Source organism: Ambystoma mexicanum, chromosome 3p (genome assembly GCF_040938575.1).
Source record: "Ambystoma mexicanum isolate Mex_15411 chromosome 3p, UKY_AmexF1_1, whole genome shotgun sequence".
NCBI lineage: Eukaryota > Metazoa > Chordata > Amphibia > Caudata > Ambystomatidae > Ambystoma > Ambystoma mexicanum.
In genome coordinates, this window is record NC_090925.1 from 388,699,736 (window position 1) to 388,719,981 (window position 20,246).

The window sequence follows — 20,246 nt, forward strand, 5'->3', positions numbered from 1 at the left end:
TGGCATTTCCTTTCTTGTGGTGCTGATGGCTGACGACTCCCCTGTTGTTGTCAATTCACCCTGCTGTGGCAGTGCTACTGGTTATTACAGCAGTGGAGCTGCACCAATATGCAGACTGACATGAACAGTATGTCGTAAGAGCCAGCCCAATCACCCAGTATTGTCACCCACCAATTAATTGTTATCAATGAAAATGAATAACTAACAGTGCCCAGCCCACCCAAGTCATCAGTCTTGTGAATAACAATGAGCCTGGCCAGGATCCCTAGACATAACACACTGTTTTTTCTTGTTGCAGGACTATGACAGACATGGTTACTATTAGAAAGTTGCCAAAAAAAATCAGAATCAAACAAAGTCTGAGACAAAGTGCTGCAGCTCAGAAATAAGTGCCAAAAAACATCATGAGCCCTGGCAAACATACCCACAAATTAAGCACTGGCGGTTCTGTTACTGTCAGTTACACCACTGGATAACTGACAGGGTGGTAAGACTCGCCGGATGTAGGCCCCCAGCAGAACTTGAACTTCTAGTACGCGATGGGCACGAAACACAGAAGATATCCACTTGTAACTGATTACTGGAACATGCAGTCCCGGAGGAAAAACTACCATATATGCTCAGGTAGCAATACTGGCAGCGCATCCGGACAATGGCCCATAGAAGCTCTCGGTGCACTTTGATAAAAGAGGGTACGCTGAAGCTCTATTTCCGTTGGTACATAGCCCCACAGAGCTACATGCGATCCATCCTGAATACTCAGATCGCTGCTGCCATGGATGTGGCCAACTGGAGGACTTGGCTCATATGTGGTGGTCTTGCCCGATCATGCAGACTTGCAGACATATTGGGAGTAGATTGGCACAAAGATATAACTGGCAGGCTGCTCCGAATGTGCCCGCTGACCCTGATCCTGGGTGATGCCCCAGATGATGATACGTACCCAATAACGGGCCCCGGGCAGATCTTAAATCACACCTATTAATGGCAGCAAGAATAAATCACGCCAGGTATTGGAAAACTCCTGAAGGGTCCAGTATTTCCAATTGGTGGGTCAGAAAAGTGGAAATATTTGCATTGGAGAAAGTATCGGCCCTGCCAACTGATAGAATGATGACATCTATATGCACTTCGGCCCCGTTTCGTGACTTTATCTGGGAGAGAGAGCACATGTTCTTTAGGCCACATCTGTTGAAATATTTGTCTCTAGATTAGTGTAGATAAGGAAGGTAGGTACCTGCAGTGCTAAACACCAAGGGTAGATTATGCTCATATGTATCAGTCGGTTATGGCCGGCACAGATATGATATTGATGATCATTGTCGATCTCAATTGTGAAGATTGATTGATTTATTTATTTATTTATTATTTTCTTTTTCAGGGGGAATTCTTGTTGTATTTGTGAAAATTGAATTTTGACAAAGCAAAATAGTTCTGACATGTCATTGGCTACTGTCATTCATGTGGCAGGATTTCAATAAACATGTTATAAAAAAATAATACAACAGCTTGGTTATGTCAACACACTTTTACATTTGTACAATGGTTGTGGATATTTTTTGTCAATTGTCCTTTTTTTGTGGGTGGCTGAAATGATTCTGCACATATTGTGGAGACTTACTCAGGTTTTGTGAGAACTGAATAGCCTGCACTGTGAGGTTCTGCAGTGTATTTTCCAAATCTTAATTGAAGTATTCAGGGCTTTTTGTGCAAAACATTTGTTTGCTACTGTTAAAATGAATTGACCTCTGGATTGGCCATGTTGAGACGTCATCCAAGGAGTCACCAAGTGGCACATCTTATACACGTCCAGGTACATGAATCAATTCTTAACAAGACAACGTACTGTCCTCCTTTAATTGCCTCATTAGAACGATACAGTTTGCCTTAACCTGCCTTAAATGTCCTCATGTACCCCAGAGGTAGGAGAACAACGTATCAACAAATAAAGCACATTAAGAAGATTGCGACGCATCACTTGTATTTCTGCTTTTTTATTTCTAAATTTAGATCTATAGGCCCCATAACGCAAAGAGTTTTTGGTGAAAAGGCAGGCATGGATAAAGCAGATCTTGTGTTGATATGAGGCCAGTTGACAATTCTGAGTTTCTTCCTTTGAGGACAGTGTACGCTCGATCAGAGCTCTAGCTTCATTGATTTCTTTCAGTGAAAGAGCAGTTGAAGCGCATACATCAGCCACAGCTTTTATTGTTCTTGAAGGCCGCAGAGGGCTTTTAAGAAGTGTTTACATGCATTCTGAATTAAATGCAGCAGTTTGAGTGCATCCCAGAGGTATGGCCCTTACAAAGGCTGCAGAAGGAACTATTTATCTGTGACAGTGCTTCTTGCATCCCTTTGTGTATTGTGCCAATGTTTGTGCCTGTCTGCTTGTCCATCTGTATCTGTTCCTCTATCAATTCACCCATCCATACGATTACCTATCAAATAATTTTTGTTTTGTTTTTCAAATGTGATGTAAAAGGTGCTTGGAACACATGTTTTCTGCATAGAAATCCTGCCATTCACCCCCACCTCCCAAATGTATAATAAATTACTCCAAGGTAAATGTATTGCCCATTATACAAAGAGGCAGGCTCTTCCTTGATTTATTATTTCAACCCCCTTCCTTGTTTAGTTATATAGTTAATCTTTTTATATAGAGCTAACCTATTGCTTTATGTTAACATCAGAGCGTCTTGAGACACAGTAAACATGTAAATCTGCAAAAGCAATGTCAGAATGCGAAAAGTCATGACAGACTACAACTCTGCTTAGAATAATCATAGGTAGCGGGAATATCTTCATACCCAAGTCACCTGCAAGACAGACAAAAAGGAGACAGCCTTGGGGATGTGTTAGGCTCAGAGACACTAGCCTTTTTCGACATCTTCTCCTTTCTCAACAGGCCAGATCTGATCGAACAATAGCCTTCATTGTCTTGACCCTGATGTTCTTCTTTTATGTAGGACACAGACACAGAGACAGAGGAGAGTGAAGAGGAGACTGAGGAACTGAGTGAGGAGAACACCATGGACAAGACCACAAGTGATCGCAGGCCAAAATACATGGAAAAAATCACATCGTTTATCACTGGCTTGAAAATCATCTTTGAAGCACTCTTTACCACGGCAGGGAAAGTGGTGGCCACGCTGCTGCTTGGCTTCTCAGGTACTGTCCACAGGGGTTTGTGGTTTCTTGTTGTCACCATAGTGAGAAATCAAAGGGTAATCAACAGGAATAAATAGCTAGGGATGGCTCGTCCATAATGGGTGACAGGGCACCAACCTGCTACCCATAATGGGTGAGCCAAGCAAGCCCAGTGAAAACACATAGTACTCCCTCAGCTGCAGCAAGCAGCTGATGGAGTGCTCCTAAGCTGTCTTTAACTATAGAAGTGAAACTTGGTGTCCCTTTGATGGTTCAGTAGCACCCCAGGACGCATGCCTGATGGGCCATGCATTCCTGGGGTGTTTTGCTTGCCCAACCTTGCATGGCTTATTTGGGGATGCATACTGGGGAACTGCAGGCCTAACTGTGTGTAGGGGCCACTACTGCACCTCTCCGCACATTTAGGTCTCCTTGAGCGACATGATGGAAGTGTTTCAGCTCCACTGCGCATGTGCAGGAACCGGGAATCTCGCTCTGCTTTGTTGATTCTGCTGTTTACTGCACAAGACCTGGAGGGCCTTTGTTGCAGGTAGTGTCTGCAGTCTGAACTGGGGCTGCATGTAAGAATGAAATGTATGTGTGTATGCATGTATGCACGTTAGGATTTGTGTTTATAACTGCACATGTGAATGAGAGTGTATGTTTGAGTGCACTTGTGTAGCAGAGTGTATTTTTGTTATGGGTGCACAAGTGAATCAGAGAATGAGAGTGGATAAATGCTAGATGGGTGCCTGGGTGAATGAGAGATTTAGAGTGTATAATGTTGTATGACGGCATCTGTCCCGAGTTGCTAGTCTCCGATTGTGGGGTAGGGGAAGTGTAGTCAGTTTGTACAGCGGCAGCCAGGACATGTTTTCTCCCTCTGGTATGGTTTTTCTCTCCTGAGCTACAGGGGTAAAGCCAGCGTGATGATGTTATTAAGTAGCCGTGCTGCCCTACATTGGTGGAACCAGTCTGGACATATTTTCTTACTGCCTCATGGCATTTTGTACTGGGCATTAAAGAAGGAGCCTGTATAATGACTGTTCTAATATGGCTATACTGGCCTACATGGGTGGAGCCAGTCTGGACATGTCTTCCTCTGGCATGGCATATTCTACTGGCCTTAAGGGTAAAGCCAGCATGGTGAGTGTACGTAAGTGGCCATACTGGCCTACATTGGTGCAGCCAGTCTGGACATATTTTCTTACTGTGGCATGGCATTCTTTACTGGCAACTCCAACGATAGTATTTTTGTATGTGGGGATACTGGCCTATATTGGAAGAGCCAGCATGGACATGTTTTCTCATAGAATCATTACTACATTATTGGAAAAGCAAACATATGTATGGTCCTATATGGGACTATTGCATATATTGGTGGAGCAGGCATGGACATTTATGGACATTGCCAGCATGAAAATATTTGTTATACTGCTTATAAAGCGGGCAAAAGGCATCATGAAAATGCATTGTAAAATTCTCCTCTGCACTGTTGGTGACTTGCATTTATTGGATTGTTTACCGTACAAAACCAATAGCAAACGGTGTGGCATTTTACCCATTTTTTCACAGGAAGTGTGCCATAAAATGAACCATTTGAATCCATTATTTTTAAACCATCATCATAGTTCCTTTATCCGGCTGTAAAGTCTTTAGGTACAAAAAACACAATACATAGTTAAAAACAAAATACGATCCTGTTATCACAATCCCTATAAAATAATCTCGATACACATACGTATAATCATTAAAAACTAAAAATACATGGACTATAAAGAAGATTTTAGGCCTAAATTACTGTCAAGGGGCGTCTTTTTAACCAAGCCCGTTAAATGTATTTGGCTACAATAAAACACAACATCCATCTCGGAGGTACTTTTACAAAACTTGATTGCCTCCGATAAGGTGCAAATGTAATATAATAAGAACAATAGTTTAAGATACATAACTCTTAGGGACTTCGGCCCATCGCATATGTACATGAAATGGATAATATCTTCTTTACTCGCACCACATAATGGACACTAACCCACACTTTTGACTTGCTGCACCGACCCTGGTGGTGCCTCTCTTGAACATGGTACTGTAACTCTCGCCTTCTTCATGCTTTTCCCCCTCCTTTTCTGTCTCCCTAAGCTCTGCGCCTGGATGTCTGTTTATTTTTGTGCACATTATAAATGTAAATATTAATAAATAAATAAAATATGCACCCGTAGAGTGTGTCCAATGGCTGGTGTAGTCGCAAACCTTTAAGATGCCAATTCTATGTTCAGTATAGAGTACCCTTGCGTAATTTGGGGTAATTATGTTCAAGTACGGTTTGTAGCCGAATCAGTCTTTAGAAGACAAATTGTCCATCCCACGAGATAAAGTGAAACATGAATTTACCATCGTCCTTGACTTGAAGTCAGCCCATGCTTTTTTCACCCTGGGAAGGCTATCTTTTGAAATGAGATTTTAGGGGTGGTCGAATAACATGCAAGGTCGAATGCTGTTGAGAGATTTTTTACATGTGAGAACCACCCTAAATTCTGTCCCCCTTCAATATTCAATAAACAGGTCACACATTCACGATATTTGCCAAGGGCAGAATGGTCCCATAATCTAATCCAGTGGAGAACAGGTTTTAGCACAGCTTATTCACCAATTGTACATATATTACATTCTTACGGACAGCTCCTGTCGGTGGGATTTGCAGGATTAACAAAATACCTTTTAGACATTTATTTTCAGATGTTGACAGAACTTCGCTTTTAGAAATCCCCAAATTTCCACACCGTATAAGGCAGCCTTCATAGGTTGAGATTTGTAATTCTCCAGCATTGGATCTTTCATGGATTCGCATGCTTAGAATATTCCCCGTCGTCAGACTGGGACCCCTCGGTACACATATATAGCCTTTTCCAAAGGAAAACTTTCGACACTTTTGTGTCCTATCTACGTCCTTCTAGGACCCGCCTACGCATGCTCCGCAGGCCGTGCTAGTATAAGAGGCCCGCCCCCGCGGCTCCCCTTCAGATTTCAACCGTCTCCAAAGTAGTGGGATCTCCTCGTGTTGTCTTACTGTTTTGTACTAGGTTGCGTTATTGGATTTCGAGTACATTATAATGTCCTCTGTGTCAGGAAAAGCGCTGTTCCGTCCATGCGCGACATGCGGCTTAAAAAAGGTTTACGAGGGGGACGGACATATGGACTGCATATATTGCCTCCACCCTCACCATTCGGCGGATACCTGCGACATATGCAAGGGTTTTTCTCAAAAAACCCTCAAAGACCGGAACCGACGCCTGGTGGCATGGCTGAATGATGGAGCGGGGGCTTACCCCCCCTCGGAGGTGGGCTCCACACAGTCAGCGAAAACATCACGCCGCGCGGCCTCGTCGGAACCACCGGCGAAGAAATCTAGACCGTCGGAAAAAGAGTCGTCTGGAAGTCACTCCACTAGAGACTCCTCGGCAAAGAAATCATCCTCATCAAAAAAGCATGAGAAGGAAAGGAAATCCTCCTCTGGCGATCATCACAGATCGACCAAGAGTCGAGTAAAAGCGGGCACAGTGTGGAGAAGGCGGGACCGCCAAAACCACCTGCGAAGTCTACGTCGTCGACGGCGGTCCAGTCATCGGCCGCCTCCCTGCCACTTGCACAGGCGGCATCCACCGTCCCGTCGACGAGGGCCTCGTCGACGGGGGTCCTACAGGAGGCCTTGAGGCCGGAAGTCTTTGACCCGACCCCCCCGGAGGCTTTGCTACAAGAACAAGCTATGTTGCTGTCCTCGGAGGACGAGAACGAGAGAGTTGCTGGCCCAGCAGACCTAGGGCTAGGAGCGGCTGACAAGTCGTCGACGAGGGCATCCGTTACACCGGTATCTGCCCCTATCCTCAATCCTCAATCGGTTTTGTCGTTGGATATTCTGTCCACGCGTCAGTCCTTGTTACGGTCGTTGGACCAGCGACTACCCCAGGCAAGCCTGCCACAGTCACACGTCGACGAGCCGGGCCCGTCCCGTCAACCGACGCACCCACGCACGCCAATCTTAACACTGGCACAGGAGGAAGGTGAGCTGCCAGATTCGGAGTCTGACAGGGGAGCCATGTCGGATATCTCATTATCCCCCTCCAGGGATCCTACCTGGGAGTCAGAGGCGGAGTTGGAAAACCCCAGAAGCCCAGCTCACCCGTCCCCTCTGGAAGACATTGCGTCATTCCATTCTATGATGGAGAAGGCATGCAAAGAATTTGGTCTGTCCCAGGAAGAACAGAAAAAGGACTGTTTTTTGTTCGACCACATGGGCAAGAGAAGGAGGTCGGTGTTCTCGATACCAATACTAGACCATGTATGGAAAGAGGGGTTGCAGACAATGAGACACCCATTCTCAGAACCAGCAGTGAAAGGACGCCTAGAAAAAAAGTTTAAGGCTCAAGAGTCTACCCCCAAGTGTTTATCCTCTCAACCAACACCGGACTCGGTGGTGTTGGCGGCAGCAGCGAGGAAGGCAAAGGCACAGCACAAGTGCACGACTCCTCCTGAGAACGAAGCGAGACGCCAATATGCCTTTGGCAAGAAAGTGCTCTCCGTGGGAGCGACCACAGTAAAGGCCGCAAACTCTCTGGCAGTTGTGGCCAGATACGATAGGGAGATGTGGCACAGACTAGCTCCGCTGCTTGATCATCTTCCAGAAGAACAGAGGAAGGCGGCGATGCTACTGGTCCGAGAGGGTGAGGAAGCCTCAAATCACGCAATAAACATCGTGGTGGATCTCGCTGAGTCAGGCTTCAAGCAAGTCAACAATGGGGTGGTATTGCGTCGACAGTCATGGCTTAAGTGTACCTACTTCAGGCCAGAAGTGCAATACAAGGTCTTAGATATGCCCTTTGAGGGAGACCTTCTTTTCGGTGAGAAGGTGGACGAGGCCCTAAAAGGAATGAAAGAAGATTCGGACACGGCACGTTCATTGGGCGCCCTCCAGAGTGGCAGAAGTTACAAGTCTTTTCGTCCCTTTAGAGGGGCTTCAGGTAACTCAAGATTCTCTTCTGGAGACAGATCCTTTGCCAGATCGGCTTACCCCTCCCAGGGATACCGACGTGCCTCACAATTGGCTAACCGTCGACGAAACTTCCAGTCTTCCAGAAAACGACCATCATACCCATCGTCGTCGAGAGACAAGCAAAATAAGGATCAGCAGTGACATACCACAAACCGTTCTGGGGGGAAGAGTTTCAGCATATGTCGACGAATGGGAAAGGATAACGACGGACCAATGGGTGTTAGACACTATAAGAAACGGACACTCTCTGCAATTCAAACACAACCCTCCGCAAATTCCACCTGTGTTCACCGCTCAGTCCCATATGAAGGTACTGCAACAAGAAGTTACACTCATGTTAGCGAAGGGCGTGATAGAATTAGTTCCAACATCACAGAGAGGTCAAGGAGTCTACTCAAGATACTTCGTCGTAAAAAAGCCGAACGGCAAATGGCGTCCCATTCTAGACTTACGCGATCTCAACAAGTCCTTAAAGAGCCTGAAATTCAAGATGCCCACTCTGCAGGAAGTGATCCGCGCAGTTCAAAAGGGAGATTTCCTGCCGTCCCTGCTTTTACAGGACGCGTATTTCCATATTCCAATGTGTCGGAAACACAGGAAATTCCTACGTTTTGTAATAGGGCGAACTCACTACCAATTCACGGTTCTTCCTTTCGGGCTCAAGACCTCCCCCAGAACGTTCACAAAATGCCTGGCTCCAGTGGCGGCCTGGCTAAGGAAGCAAAGCCACCATGTATACCCATACCTCGACGACTGGCTGGTAAGGGGATCCTCCCCAGCGTCGACCAACACAAGTCTGCAAGCCACCATGCAGCTTCTACAACGGCTAGGATTCGCCATAAACTTCGGGAAATCCTCTCTGCGGCCATCGAGAACGCTGGTATTCTTGGGGGCACAGTTCGAGACTCAGTTAGGGCTGGTGAAACCTTCTCTCGACAGGACCTCAAGACTCATTCAACAAGCGGCCCGGCTACGGCGAAACACCAGGATCTCAGTGAGAAAGTATGTTTCGATCCTAGGGACCATGGCATCCTGCATCCATTTGGTGAGAAACTGTCGACTATTCATGAGGCCAGTCCAAGAATTCCTCGCGGACCGATGGACACAGGCTCAGGGATCGTGGTCGGACAGGATAACCATCGACGACGACAAGTTACGTCGGACCCTTCAGTGGTGGCAGAGTTCCCACAATCTGAACAACGGTGTGCCCCTACAGGAGCCAGAGTTTCAGAGCACCATAGTTACGGATGCGTCCCTAACCGGATGGAGAGCGGACATGGGTGCTCTCCAAACACAAGGTCGCTGGTCTCCAACGGAGTCACTCCTACACATAAACATACTGGAACTCAGAGCGGTACGATGGGCTTTGAAGGCGTTCCTACCACACATCAAGAGTACGTGAGTGCGAATACTGACCGACAATACAACAGCCATGTTTTATCTGAGGAAACAAGGAGGGACACGATCAAGGACTCTTTCCATAGAAGCCCAGAAAACATGGCATTGGGCTTCGAAGCACGAAATTTCCCTTGTGGCTCATCACCTCCCAGGAGTGAGGAACTGCCAAGCCAACTCCCTCAGCAGAAGCATGGCCCAGATACACGAGTGGGAAATGGACACGGGTCACTTGAGGAAAGTGTTCGAGAAATGGGGTCACCCCCTCTGGACGCCTTCGTGACCAAAGACAACAAGAAATGCGAGCAATTTGCAAGCAGATGGCCCCAAGAGGGTTCGGTGGGGGAGGCGTTCTCCTTCCCATGGACGGACATGTTCCTCTATGCTTTTCCCCCGTTTCCCCTCACACGAAAAACAATACAGTGGATACGTAGATACAATTGCCGGGTGATCCTAGTGACACCATACTGACCGAGGCAACCGTGGTTCTCAGACCTCCTCCATCTATCACTGGAACATCCCATAGCGTTTCCGAAAGTCCCGTACCTTCTATCCCGGGACAGAGGCACGGTGTGGCATCACGACCCGGACAGTCTCAACCTTACGTCCTGGCTCCTGACTTCTCGGAGTTCGGTGCTTTAGACATTTCAGAGGATTGCCAAAAAATTCTACAGGCGGCTAGAGCCCCTTCTACTAACAAATCTTACTCCTATAAGTGGCAGAGATTCTGTGAATGGTGTAGAGGACAACGGGGCCTACAACCATTGTTGGTGACGCCGGAACAAGTTCTACCTTACCTGCTCCTCTTGGCAGAAAAGGGATTGTCCCCCTCATCGATAAAGGTACACCTGGCAGCCATCTCGAGGTTCACAAGGAAGAGGCAGTCGTCTCCTCTATTCAGTGACAGACTGGTAAAACACTTCATGCGGGGTTTATTTCGAGCTTTTCCCCCGGTGAAACGTTTTCCCCCGACATGGAGCCTCAACACAGTGTTGGCAGGCTTGATGAAACCGCCTTTCGAGCCTATGGCCACGTCCGACATAAAATTCATTTCGTGGAAGTTGGCATTCTTGATAGCTATCACATCAGCCAGACGTATCTCGGAACTGCAAGCGCTGGTCGTGGACCCGCCCTACCTAAGATTCTTTAAGGACAAGGTAGTCCTGGCAACTAACCCTATGTTCGTCCCGAAGGTTCCGACGGTATATCCAAACACTCATCCGTGGTTCTGCCTACTTTCTTTGCCACTCCATCATCGGCAGCAGAAAAAACTCTTCATACCCTGGACGTTAAGAGGGCTCTGAAATTCTACCTACATCGTACACAAGACATCAGGGCTACTCGGCAACTGTTAGTCGCATATGGTCCGTCGACGAGAGGAAAAGCAATCTCTAAAAAGGGATTGGCTAGATGGGTCTCGTCGACCATTGCTTTTTGTCACTCTAAGGCCAGAAGGCCACTGCAAGGACATCCTAGAGCTCATTCTACAAGGTCGATGTCCTCCTCAACAGCGTTATGGGCTGGAATTCCGCTGACGGACATATGCCAAGCTGCGGCATGGTCAGTGCCCCACACGTTTACCCGCCACTACTGCCTTGCCAGGCAGCATGCAGACGAGGTGCAGATGGGAAGAGCTGTCCTGCGCCATCTGTTTCAGTAAGGTAAGCTCCACGCTGTGGAGATTCGGTTTTCTACCTTTTGATGACAGTATACTTTATGTGGGTAAGGTTATATGAATTAACTTATTCCTGCTGTACATATCCATTGTGTAGTAGGGTGAGGATATATATTGTTACATTACATTCTCACCGCCGTCTCAAGTGTTACTGCTATACAATCTATTCTAAGCATGTGAATCCATGAAAGATCCAATGCTGGAGAAGGGAATAGTTTCTTACCTGTAACTCCATTTCTCCAGCATTGGTATCTTTCATGGATTCACATGCGCCCGCCAACCTCCCCGTATGTAATGTATGTGATGAATTTAACCCTTCCTACTTTGGAGGGGCCGAAATCTGAAGGGGAGCCGCGGGGGCGGGCCTCTTATACTAGCACGGCCTGCGGAGCATGCGTAGGCGGATCCTAGAAGGACGTAGATAGGACACAAAAGTGTCGAAAGTTTTCTTTTGGAAAAGGCTATATATGTGTACCGAGGGGTCCCAGTCTGACGACGGGGAATATTCTAAGCATGTGAATCCATGAAAGATACCAATGCTGGAGAAATGGAGTTACAGGTAAGAAACTATTCCCATATCCAATACTGGGCGTAACGCACCACCACCATGCTTAAGAAATTATTTGTTCAGGGTGCCACAGCTTTTATCGAGGGCAATGCTGGACTTAAGTAATTGTGCCGCCCACCAACAGTTACTGGCAAAATGAATGCTGAGACCATGTAACTTGTTCTACTTTGAGGCTTACAATTTCCAGATACAAAGGTTTGGGTATTGTATTCTTTTCGAGAAAAGATCATAGATTTAGTTTTCTCGATATTCAGTTCTAGACCTATGTCAGCAGACTTCTTTGCAAAACATGAGAAGCATCCTCTCAATCCTGATGGTGTGGTGGATAGGTGTACTGCGTCATCTGCAGATAGTAGTGCCGAGAATTTGTCTTTCCCCAAACGCGGGGTATCAAAGTTATGCTGAGTTAGTTAATACAATACTGTGTTGATGAAAATACGAAACAACAAGAGAGCTAAAACACATCCTTGCTAGACTCCTCTGTCGACCAGAGATGGTACAGTTACCTCGCCCGCCAAACTCCAACGCACTGTTGCTAAGTTGTTTTGGTACCGCAGCCAGATTGGCGTTAGTAATATATATGCCTTGATGTTAACACAATACATACTAGGCTCCGTGGGCCACTATCAAAGGCTGTTTTCAAATCTACAAAAACAGCATACAATGTTGTCTTCTGAGTGCCACATGTTTTTTGGATGCGTAAGTACAACGAAATCCCAGTTCCACTGTACTCATGCCAGACCTAAAACCTATTTGTAGATGTTTAAGGAGGCCTTCCCTGTCAACCCATTCCTGTAGGTGTCTTAATAGGACTTTGGCAAACAGCTTCCCTGAAATGTCCAAAAGTGAGATGGGCCAATAATTTGCAGTGTTTTTTCTCAGCTGCCCTTTTTGTAAATTGGAACTATTTCGGCAGACCTCCAAGACTGCGAATCATCCTCAGAGCAATCATGGCATTGAATACTTTTGTTAGTATTGGGGCCCGTATTGTTGGTTCCTCCTTGAAGAAATCTCCTGGTATTTTGTCAGGACTGGCAGCTATGCCATGCATTATGGATTTTAGTGCATCCTCTGCCTCCTTTGCCAAGACCTGAAGACAAGGGACCATGCCATTGGCTATGTACTTCAAACCACTGGTTGTTTGCTCACCTTGAGACTCAATCACATTCGCAATCTGGTAGAGGGATTCAAAATGGCCCTTCCACATGGTGCTGCGATATAAGCATGGAGGAGGGTATTGCCCCTTATCTTTCAGATACGAGGCGCCAAAACCCAGGCAAATTACCTGATTTTGCATCCTCTGACAAAACTGCCCACTTATTGGTAAAAAATGCCTTCTTTTTTGCCTCACCAGATTCCTATAGGATGCTCTCAAAAATGGCAAGTGAGTCCTAGGTAATCAAAACTGCGAATTGAGGTAGGAAAATAAGGTCTGTTAAGCCTCCCAACACTACCTGCCAAACTATGCATCCCTGTCCTTTTCATGCTTTTTAATGGTTTTCTTGGTGCTTGTTACAAAAGGCTGCAGCTTAATCAGAATTTCCTCAAATATTAGAGCTACTTCCTGATCCAAGCATGCCTGGGAACAGAGAAGGTTGGTGTAGTTCAAAATAGAGGCGTAGATAGTGGGAATGAACTTGTTGCTCATTAATTTACCACATTTAACTGAACATCTGGCATGCCCCACCACAGTTACTTCTATGGTGGGACAGGCAGATGACATTATTAGGAAGATAAAGCCTTTCAAAGTTAACACTGTGGGGTAGTGATCGCTTTCGCAGCAAGTTAGTACTTCAAAATCACTAATCAAGGGCCAGTCTGAGACAAGGATAAGGGCGGGATCTGGCATTCGGGCCATGGAACGTATCCTTCACAGGTTGGTCCAATAGAAAACAACCATTACATGGGCGTAACCCTAGATTGTATAGGGAACGGACTGTATCAACGGCACTAGAATACAGCCTTTTTAGCAGGGGGGCATCAAGCATGCCTATACCCCAAGCCTCGTCCTCATCTTCCCATTAACCTTCCAATACTCTGATTGGTTCCAATTGCAGGTTGAAATCGCCCACTACTATTATCTCGAATCATCCACCCTTGGTCAGCTCCCATTTAGTCACCCATTCCTATAGATTTAGAATAGTTCCAGAAGCTCTTTTAGTGTCTGGACGATTATACACATTGAATAGGAGCACAGAACGACGACCAAGAATACCAATGATCAGATATTGCAAATCTGCAGAGCCCCTTGTAACATTCTCAACCTCCCATTTGTGGCTGGCATCCACCCAGTTTGAAAGACCACCAAACGTTCTCCCCTGCAGTCCTTTCTGTTGAAGGATTGCTAACCCTTTTCATCCAGGTCTTCCACGGCACATGTTTCCTGGTGCCAGATAATGTTGAATCTCTCCAGGAACAAGTGCCAATCACTATCTATAAGGCACCTACAGACCCCTGCAATATTCCATCAAAGGACCCTACATGATACGTTTCACTCTTATCATATTCAGGTGGGTTTCTAGTCAGTTAAACTTCCTGGGATTTTGGTTCCCCGTTGTACTCACTAATCAACTGATTATTTAGAGCAGGATTTCCCTGGATATTTTGTTGTGCACCCAGGAATAGACTCATGTGTTACACCGCTACCCTGTCCGACTTCACTTACCTCGAGGGGCTTCCGTGCTCAGCTTTGGCAGTGATATAATTACATATTTGAGCCGGTATAAACAATTGGCATCCGATTCTCAGTGGCCAGAAATAACCCAGAAAACCTTGTTCCGTCGGTATTGAGAGTTGAATACAAGGATGAGTTATTAGACATACCAGAACCAGGAACCCTGTCTGCATTGACCGAACAAGTATTAAGGATTGATCATCGTCTCACGGAAAGAAAAAGTGAAAGACGGAGGACCGAATGAATAGATCCAAGACTTGTGACTAAACCAGAAGTTCAAACCAATCCTGCGGATCTAGCTCCGGAGCACATGCAGTTGGGAGCTGTTCAAGGTCCATTTTCTCAGTCTGAGAAGAAACAATGGCGTACCAACCGTCTCTGCCTGTACTGTGGAGCAGCCGGACACTACTTGGGTTCTTGCCTTTTTACGTCCTCTCAGGCTTTTGGAAAACTAGAAGGCTTGCTGTTAAAAAAGAGGGCAACAACAAGCCCTCAAACACCTTTAGTCCATTTATCATTGGCGCTCATGCAACCTGCGACCCTCCTTGTTCTCAAAGTCCAAATCATTCTAATTAATGACCTTTCGGAGCTGGTCTCATTTGTAAGACACCATCTTTTCCAGTGGTTTTGGGTCTCCCCTGGTTGCTAGTCCACAATCCCCATATTAACTGGGAAACACGGCCGTTAATCTTCACTTCTAGTCATTGCATCTTGAAGTGTTGTGCTAAACCCGACATCTGCATTTCTTCCACATTATTGTATGCAAGAAGGAGGGCACTCTTCATCCCTGCATCGATTATCGTCTATTGAACGAAATGACCCGTATCGGTATCCAATGTCTTTGATTCGTGACATAATCGAATCCCTACATGCCGCCAGTTACTTCACGAAGCTAGATCTTCGAGGGGTGTACCAACTGGTTCGAATCAAGGCAGGCGATGAATGGAAAATAGCCTTCAAGACACCGAGCAGGCATTATGAATATAGGGTGATGCCTTTCAGGCTGTGCAATGCCCCCTCAGTCTTTCAACACTCCATCTTTGCCCCCCTGATTGGGCTCTTGATGTGGCTATATCTAGATGACATTCTAATTTTTCCACCAACAAGGAGGATCATGTTCAGCACGTGTTAGAGGTTTCATCCAGGTTGGCAAACAACCCTCTCTACGCAAAAGCTGAGAACTGCATCTTCCATCAGAACAGTATTGAATTTCTTGGATACGTACTCAGTGTTTCAGGGATACAGATGGATACAGATGGACCCGGCGAAGGTGAGAGCGATCATTCAGTAGACTCGACCTCAAGATATCAAGGCACTGCAGCGTTCTTTGGGTTTCACCAATTATGACCGGCGTTTCATCCCAGGTTTCTCAAGTCTTACTTACATCCGGCCTCGACTCACCAGTGTCAAGGTGCTGTACGTTTGGGATTCAGATGCTACAAAGGCATTCGAGGAACTAAAGAAGGCGTTAGTTTCTGCACCCATTCTGCAAAATCCCACTGAGGACTTGCCCTTTATCGTTGAGGCTGATGCCTCCGATTTTGCAATCAAAGCAGTACTACTGCAAAATAACTAAATAACTCACCCTCTGAAGTCAAACATCCAGTCACTTATTTGTCCCGGAAGCTAACTCATATCGAACGGAATTATACTGTTATAGAAAAAGAACTGCTGGCAATAAAAGATGCCTTTGAGGAATGGAGGCATCATCTTTTGGGTGGGCGGTTTACGGATAAAGTCTGTACCGATCAGAGGAACCTCCAATTTTTGCGTTCCCTACAGTGTCGGAATACCCGACAGGCTCGGTGGGCCTTTTTCTTCTCTCATTTCGATTTCACCATCACTTACGTCCCTGGTGATCTGAACCGGAAAGCCGATGTATTGTCCCGCTCCCTGAATACTGACAAAGTACCCAACATATTGGAGATACCGGTCATCGCTCCCAAACACTTCCTGACAGCCTTACGGCCTCACCTGAGTTCACTACTTCGTGAGACCTTGTCTGATCCCAATAGGACAGGCATACTGGGGAGGAATGCTATCAGTGAGAGGGATGGTCTCTTATTTTACCTGGAACGGCTATATATTCCCACCTCTGACCTTCGTGTGGCTATAATGCGAGGATTTCACGATTCCAAAGTCGGCGGACATTGTGATGTGAAGGCAACCCAAGATCTTATCACACAGCAGTTTTTGTGGACAGGATGGGCTTGTCAAGTTCAGGATTACGTGGCGATGTGCCATGTCTGTGCTTAAACAAAGACCCCACACAGAAAGCCCTTGGGGTAGTTACGACCCACTGAACTGCCTCCCGTTCCCTGGCATACCATGGCCATGAACTTCATTGTGGAACTGCCACTCTCAGAAGGCCACACGTGTATCATGGATGTGATCGACTGCTTTTCTAAATTGGCACACTTTATTCCCTTTCCCAAGATTCTGACAGCTGTTCAATGGCACTTCTCCATGACATTTATCATTTGCATGGCATTCCCGAGAAGATTCTTTCAGACCGCGGGTCTCAATTCCTTTCTTGGTCTCAGGTCTGTAAACATCTGGCAGTACATCATGCCTTAAGCTCTGGATACCATCTGCAAACCAACAGTCAGACAGAGAGGACTAATCAGACCCTTAAAAAATATCTACGCTGGTATGCTAATGCTTCCCAGGACAATTGGTATTCAAACTTGGACATGACGGAGGTGGCCTACAACAAGTCCTTGCATTCGTCCGTCAGCTGTAACCCTTACTAATGTACCAATGGCATTCATCCTAAATTGGTACCATTTTGACCGATCCTGCCTAGTCCTTTCCCGTCTGCAGATGGCTTGATCTCCAGGATACAATTGCAACATCGGCTCATCAAGGGAATCCTGGAGGCGGCAAAGGATTGTATGAAGAACCAGACTGACAGGCATTGTACCACGGAACCAGAGCTTGCTGTTGGGGAATGGTTTGGTTCTCCTCCAAGAATGTGTGTCTCTGAAATCTGCCCACCAAGCTGGCTCCTTGTTTTTTGGGTCCATTCAAGGTCATCAGGCAGCTGTCTTCAGTGGCATACCAGCTTCATCTCCCCCCTTGGCATGTGTATTCTGTTTTGCATGTCTCTCTTCTGAAGCACTTTGTGCCGATTCTTTTGGCAGAACGTGTCCTCACCCTGCTCCTATATTGTTCCATGGTTTTCCAGAATTTGAGGTGCAGGAGATCTGTGACTCTCGTATCAGGCGTGGGGTTCTCCAGTTTCTGTTTGGTTGGAAAGGCTACTCGGCTAGCGATCGCACTTGGGAACCTCGCTCGCATGTCCATGCCCGACGTCTGTTGCAGGAATTCTTTCTTGGGCATCCATGGAAGCCTGGAGCTCCTGGCCTTCTTGGGAGGGGGAGTGTTACACTGCTCCCCTGCCGACTTCACTTACCTCGAGGGAACTCTGGGCTGGGCTTTTGGCGTCCCTACCCCCACTGGCACTTTCCCCGGCTGTGGCCCGCGAAGTCACGGCATTTCGTTGGCGCGGTCATGTTGGAATGACTGCACATGAGCAGACTGCCTTGGTCCTCGTTCAGCGCATGCGCGGTGTACAGGGGTCTGGCCAACGTCAGCTTGCTGTTCAAGCCTCGTTGTGATGGTGGCTCCATATAACGGCTGGTGATCTTTTCCTCCTTGCATCTTAATGCATGGTTTCGCCCATTGTTGCACTCCGGAATCCAGATTTCCAGTTACCTTCTCCTTGCCCTTTGCTGGGGTTCATGGCTTGTTGCTGCCTTGTTTTTCCTTGGTCATATGCCCTGTGCCCTGCCTGCCCCCCTTGCCTTCCCTTCCTTTTGGTAATTCCTGCCTCCCTGGTTTCCTTTTCTGTCCTTCCCCCTGCTGCTGTTCCTGCCTGTTCTCTTGTACTAGTCCCAATATTGACCTGCTTGGGACCACACTATTCTTGCCCATATTTCGACCTGCTTGGGACCACACCATTCCCTGGAAGTCTTTGCCTACCATATACTTCCACTGCAGAGACAGCCTTGGACTTTGGCGCACAGTCTGACCTTTCCAGTCAGTGCTTGCACTGCTTCTACGCCACATTCATCTGGGAAGGTCTGTCCCGTGGCATGGTAAGTTGATTCAGGACCCCCCAGTTGCATCCTGGAGGGTCTTGGGTTGGTTTCTCGTGTCGCATTATCTTCACTGCATAAGACAGCCTGGCATCATCTGCACAAGCACCCGGAAAATCAGGTTTGCAGCACCAGCGAGATGTCCTGCTTAATATCACGCTCCCCCCCTGAAATTGACGCAAAGGGAGTTAATCTATACTCTGGCAAGTTGGCTCTGAGAGCAATTTCGGAACATGCAGGGATAGGTTCTCAATTCGATTGAGAGTAATCCCTGTACCAGCCATGCTTCTCTTAGAAAGACTTGGATGGTGTCGTCAGAGCCCCCTGGTGTATACTGGCATCTACACCTTACAATGACTTCCCTTATGAGCGATAAACACCCCTTGTTGTGGAGAATCCAATGGATCACCTTGTTGGTCAGTGAATCCTGCTCCTCGAAGCGTCCCTGCAATGGCCTTGGGACATTGCATATTAACGCAAAGTGTTCATCAGATCCCTTGCCCCTATGTCCCTTAAGTAAGCAAAATCGGCTCAACCCACAATGTGGGAGGAAGAACTTGGTCCCTCGAAAGAACTGTTTCGACGGCCCTAGCTAATGGTCCAGGTCCTGTTTCGGCCACCACAGAGGTCTTAGGTCTGTGTGTGCTCTAATGGCGTCACTAATAGCTTTTGACCAATCTCCCACTCTCTCGGGTCTGACATTTCTGGCAGTTTGTAATTTGCTGCTTTTAACCACTCTGTTGGTAGTCACAGGTAAGGTGCACCAATCCATTCTCACCAGACAACTGCGGGGGTCTGGTATTACCACCCTCGGGTTTGGGATATCTACTTTGCTCTGACTAGTTTCACTAAGAGCTTCCAATTTAGCCCTGAGCTGTTTCTGTGTAGATCATTAATTCAGGCACACTCTCCTTCAAGTTTTGGATCTCTGTGATCAGGTCAAGAGGAGACGTCCCTGCCGTGGCTCTCTCTGACTGCTTGCCACAGGGCCATTTCCTCTCCTTTAACTTCGGGATAATATAGATATTTTTGATGTCACCTTTGCTCACAGCTAGTTTTTTAATCAGGTTCTTGTGTTTCTTGGTGAGTTTATCAAAGAGTATGGCCCTATTTCCCCCTTCCTTCTCTCCTCTCAATCCACCCCTTCCCATACTCCTGTGCCATCATCCCCTACCCTTCACCAATACCCTCAATGCTACCCCCACCCCTCTCCAACTAGAGAGTGTTGTTTGAAGGAGTTAGCCCCACAAGGGGCATATATCTATTAAGGGTCGGGATGGCTGGGGATATCACTACTCTTCTGGTTTCTGGAATGTCTTGACACAAGACATCAGCTTGGGGGGCTGCAGAGGCCCAGGGATAGTCCCCTTTCTATGTAGCTCTGAGCACTGAATAACACACAGTAAGTTTGAGCTATCCAAATTCGCTTCTCCAGCAAGGAGTATGTAGTGTCTCCCTCCCACCTGGTCTGATTTTTGACCAGTCAAAAAATGATCCAATTGTTCTTTGTGAAGGCTGATAGCCTTGGCCCTTTCTTTTCCATTTGAAGAATGTTTACTGGCTGGGGTAATCGGAAGTATATGAACCAAATCTGTTGGTGGAGTTTCAATAAAATGTATCTCAGTGCCCTGTAGGGCACA

The 20,246-nt window shown here is 46.8% G+C and overlaps 1 protein-coding gene across 1 annotated transcript in view; it reads left to right on the forward strand.

Annotated features, from left to right (window-relative positions):
• Positions 1–20,246, forward strand: part of LOC138579901 (piezo-type mechanosensitive ion channel component 2-like) — a 2,232,767-nt gene that overhangs the window by 234,490 nt on the left and 1,978,031 nt on the right. Inside the window, exon 5 of the mRNA XM_069650129.1 lies at positions 2,967–3,168. Within this exon, the coding sequence (XP_069506230.1) occupies positions 2,967–3,168 (202 nt within the window). The remainder of the gene's footprint in view (positions 1–2,966; positions 3,169–20,246) is intronic.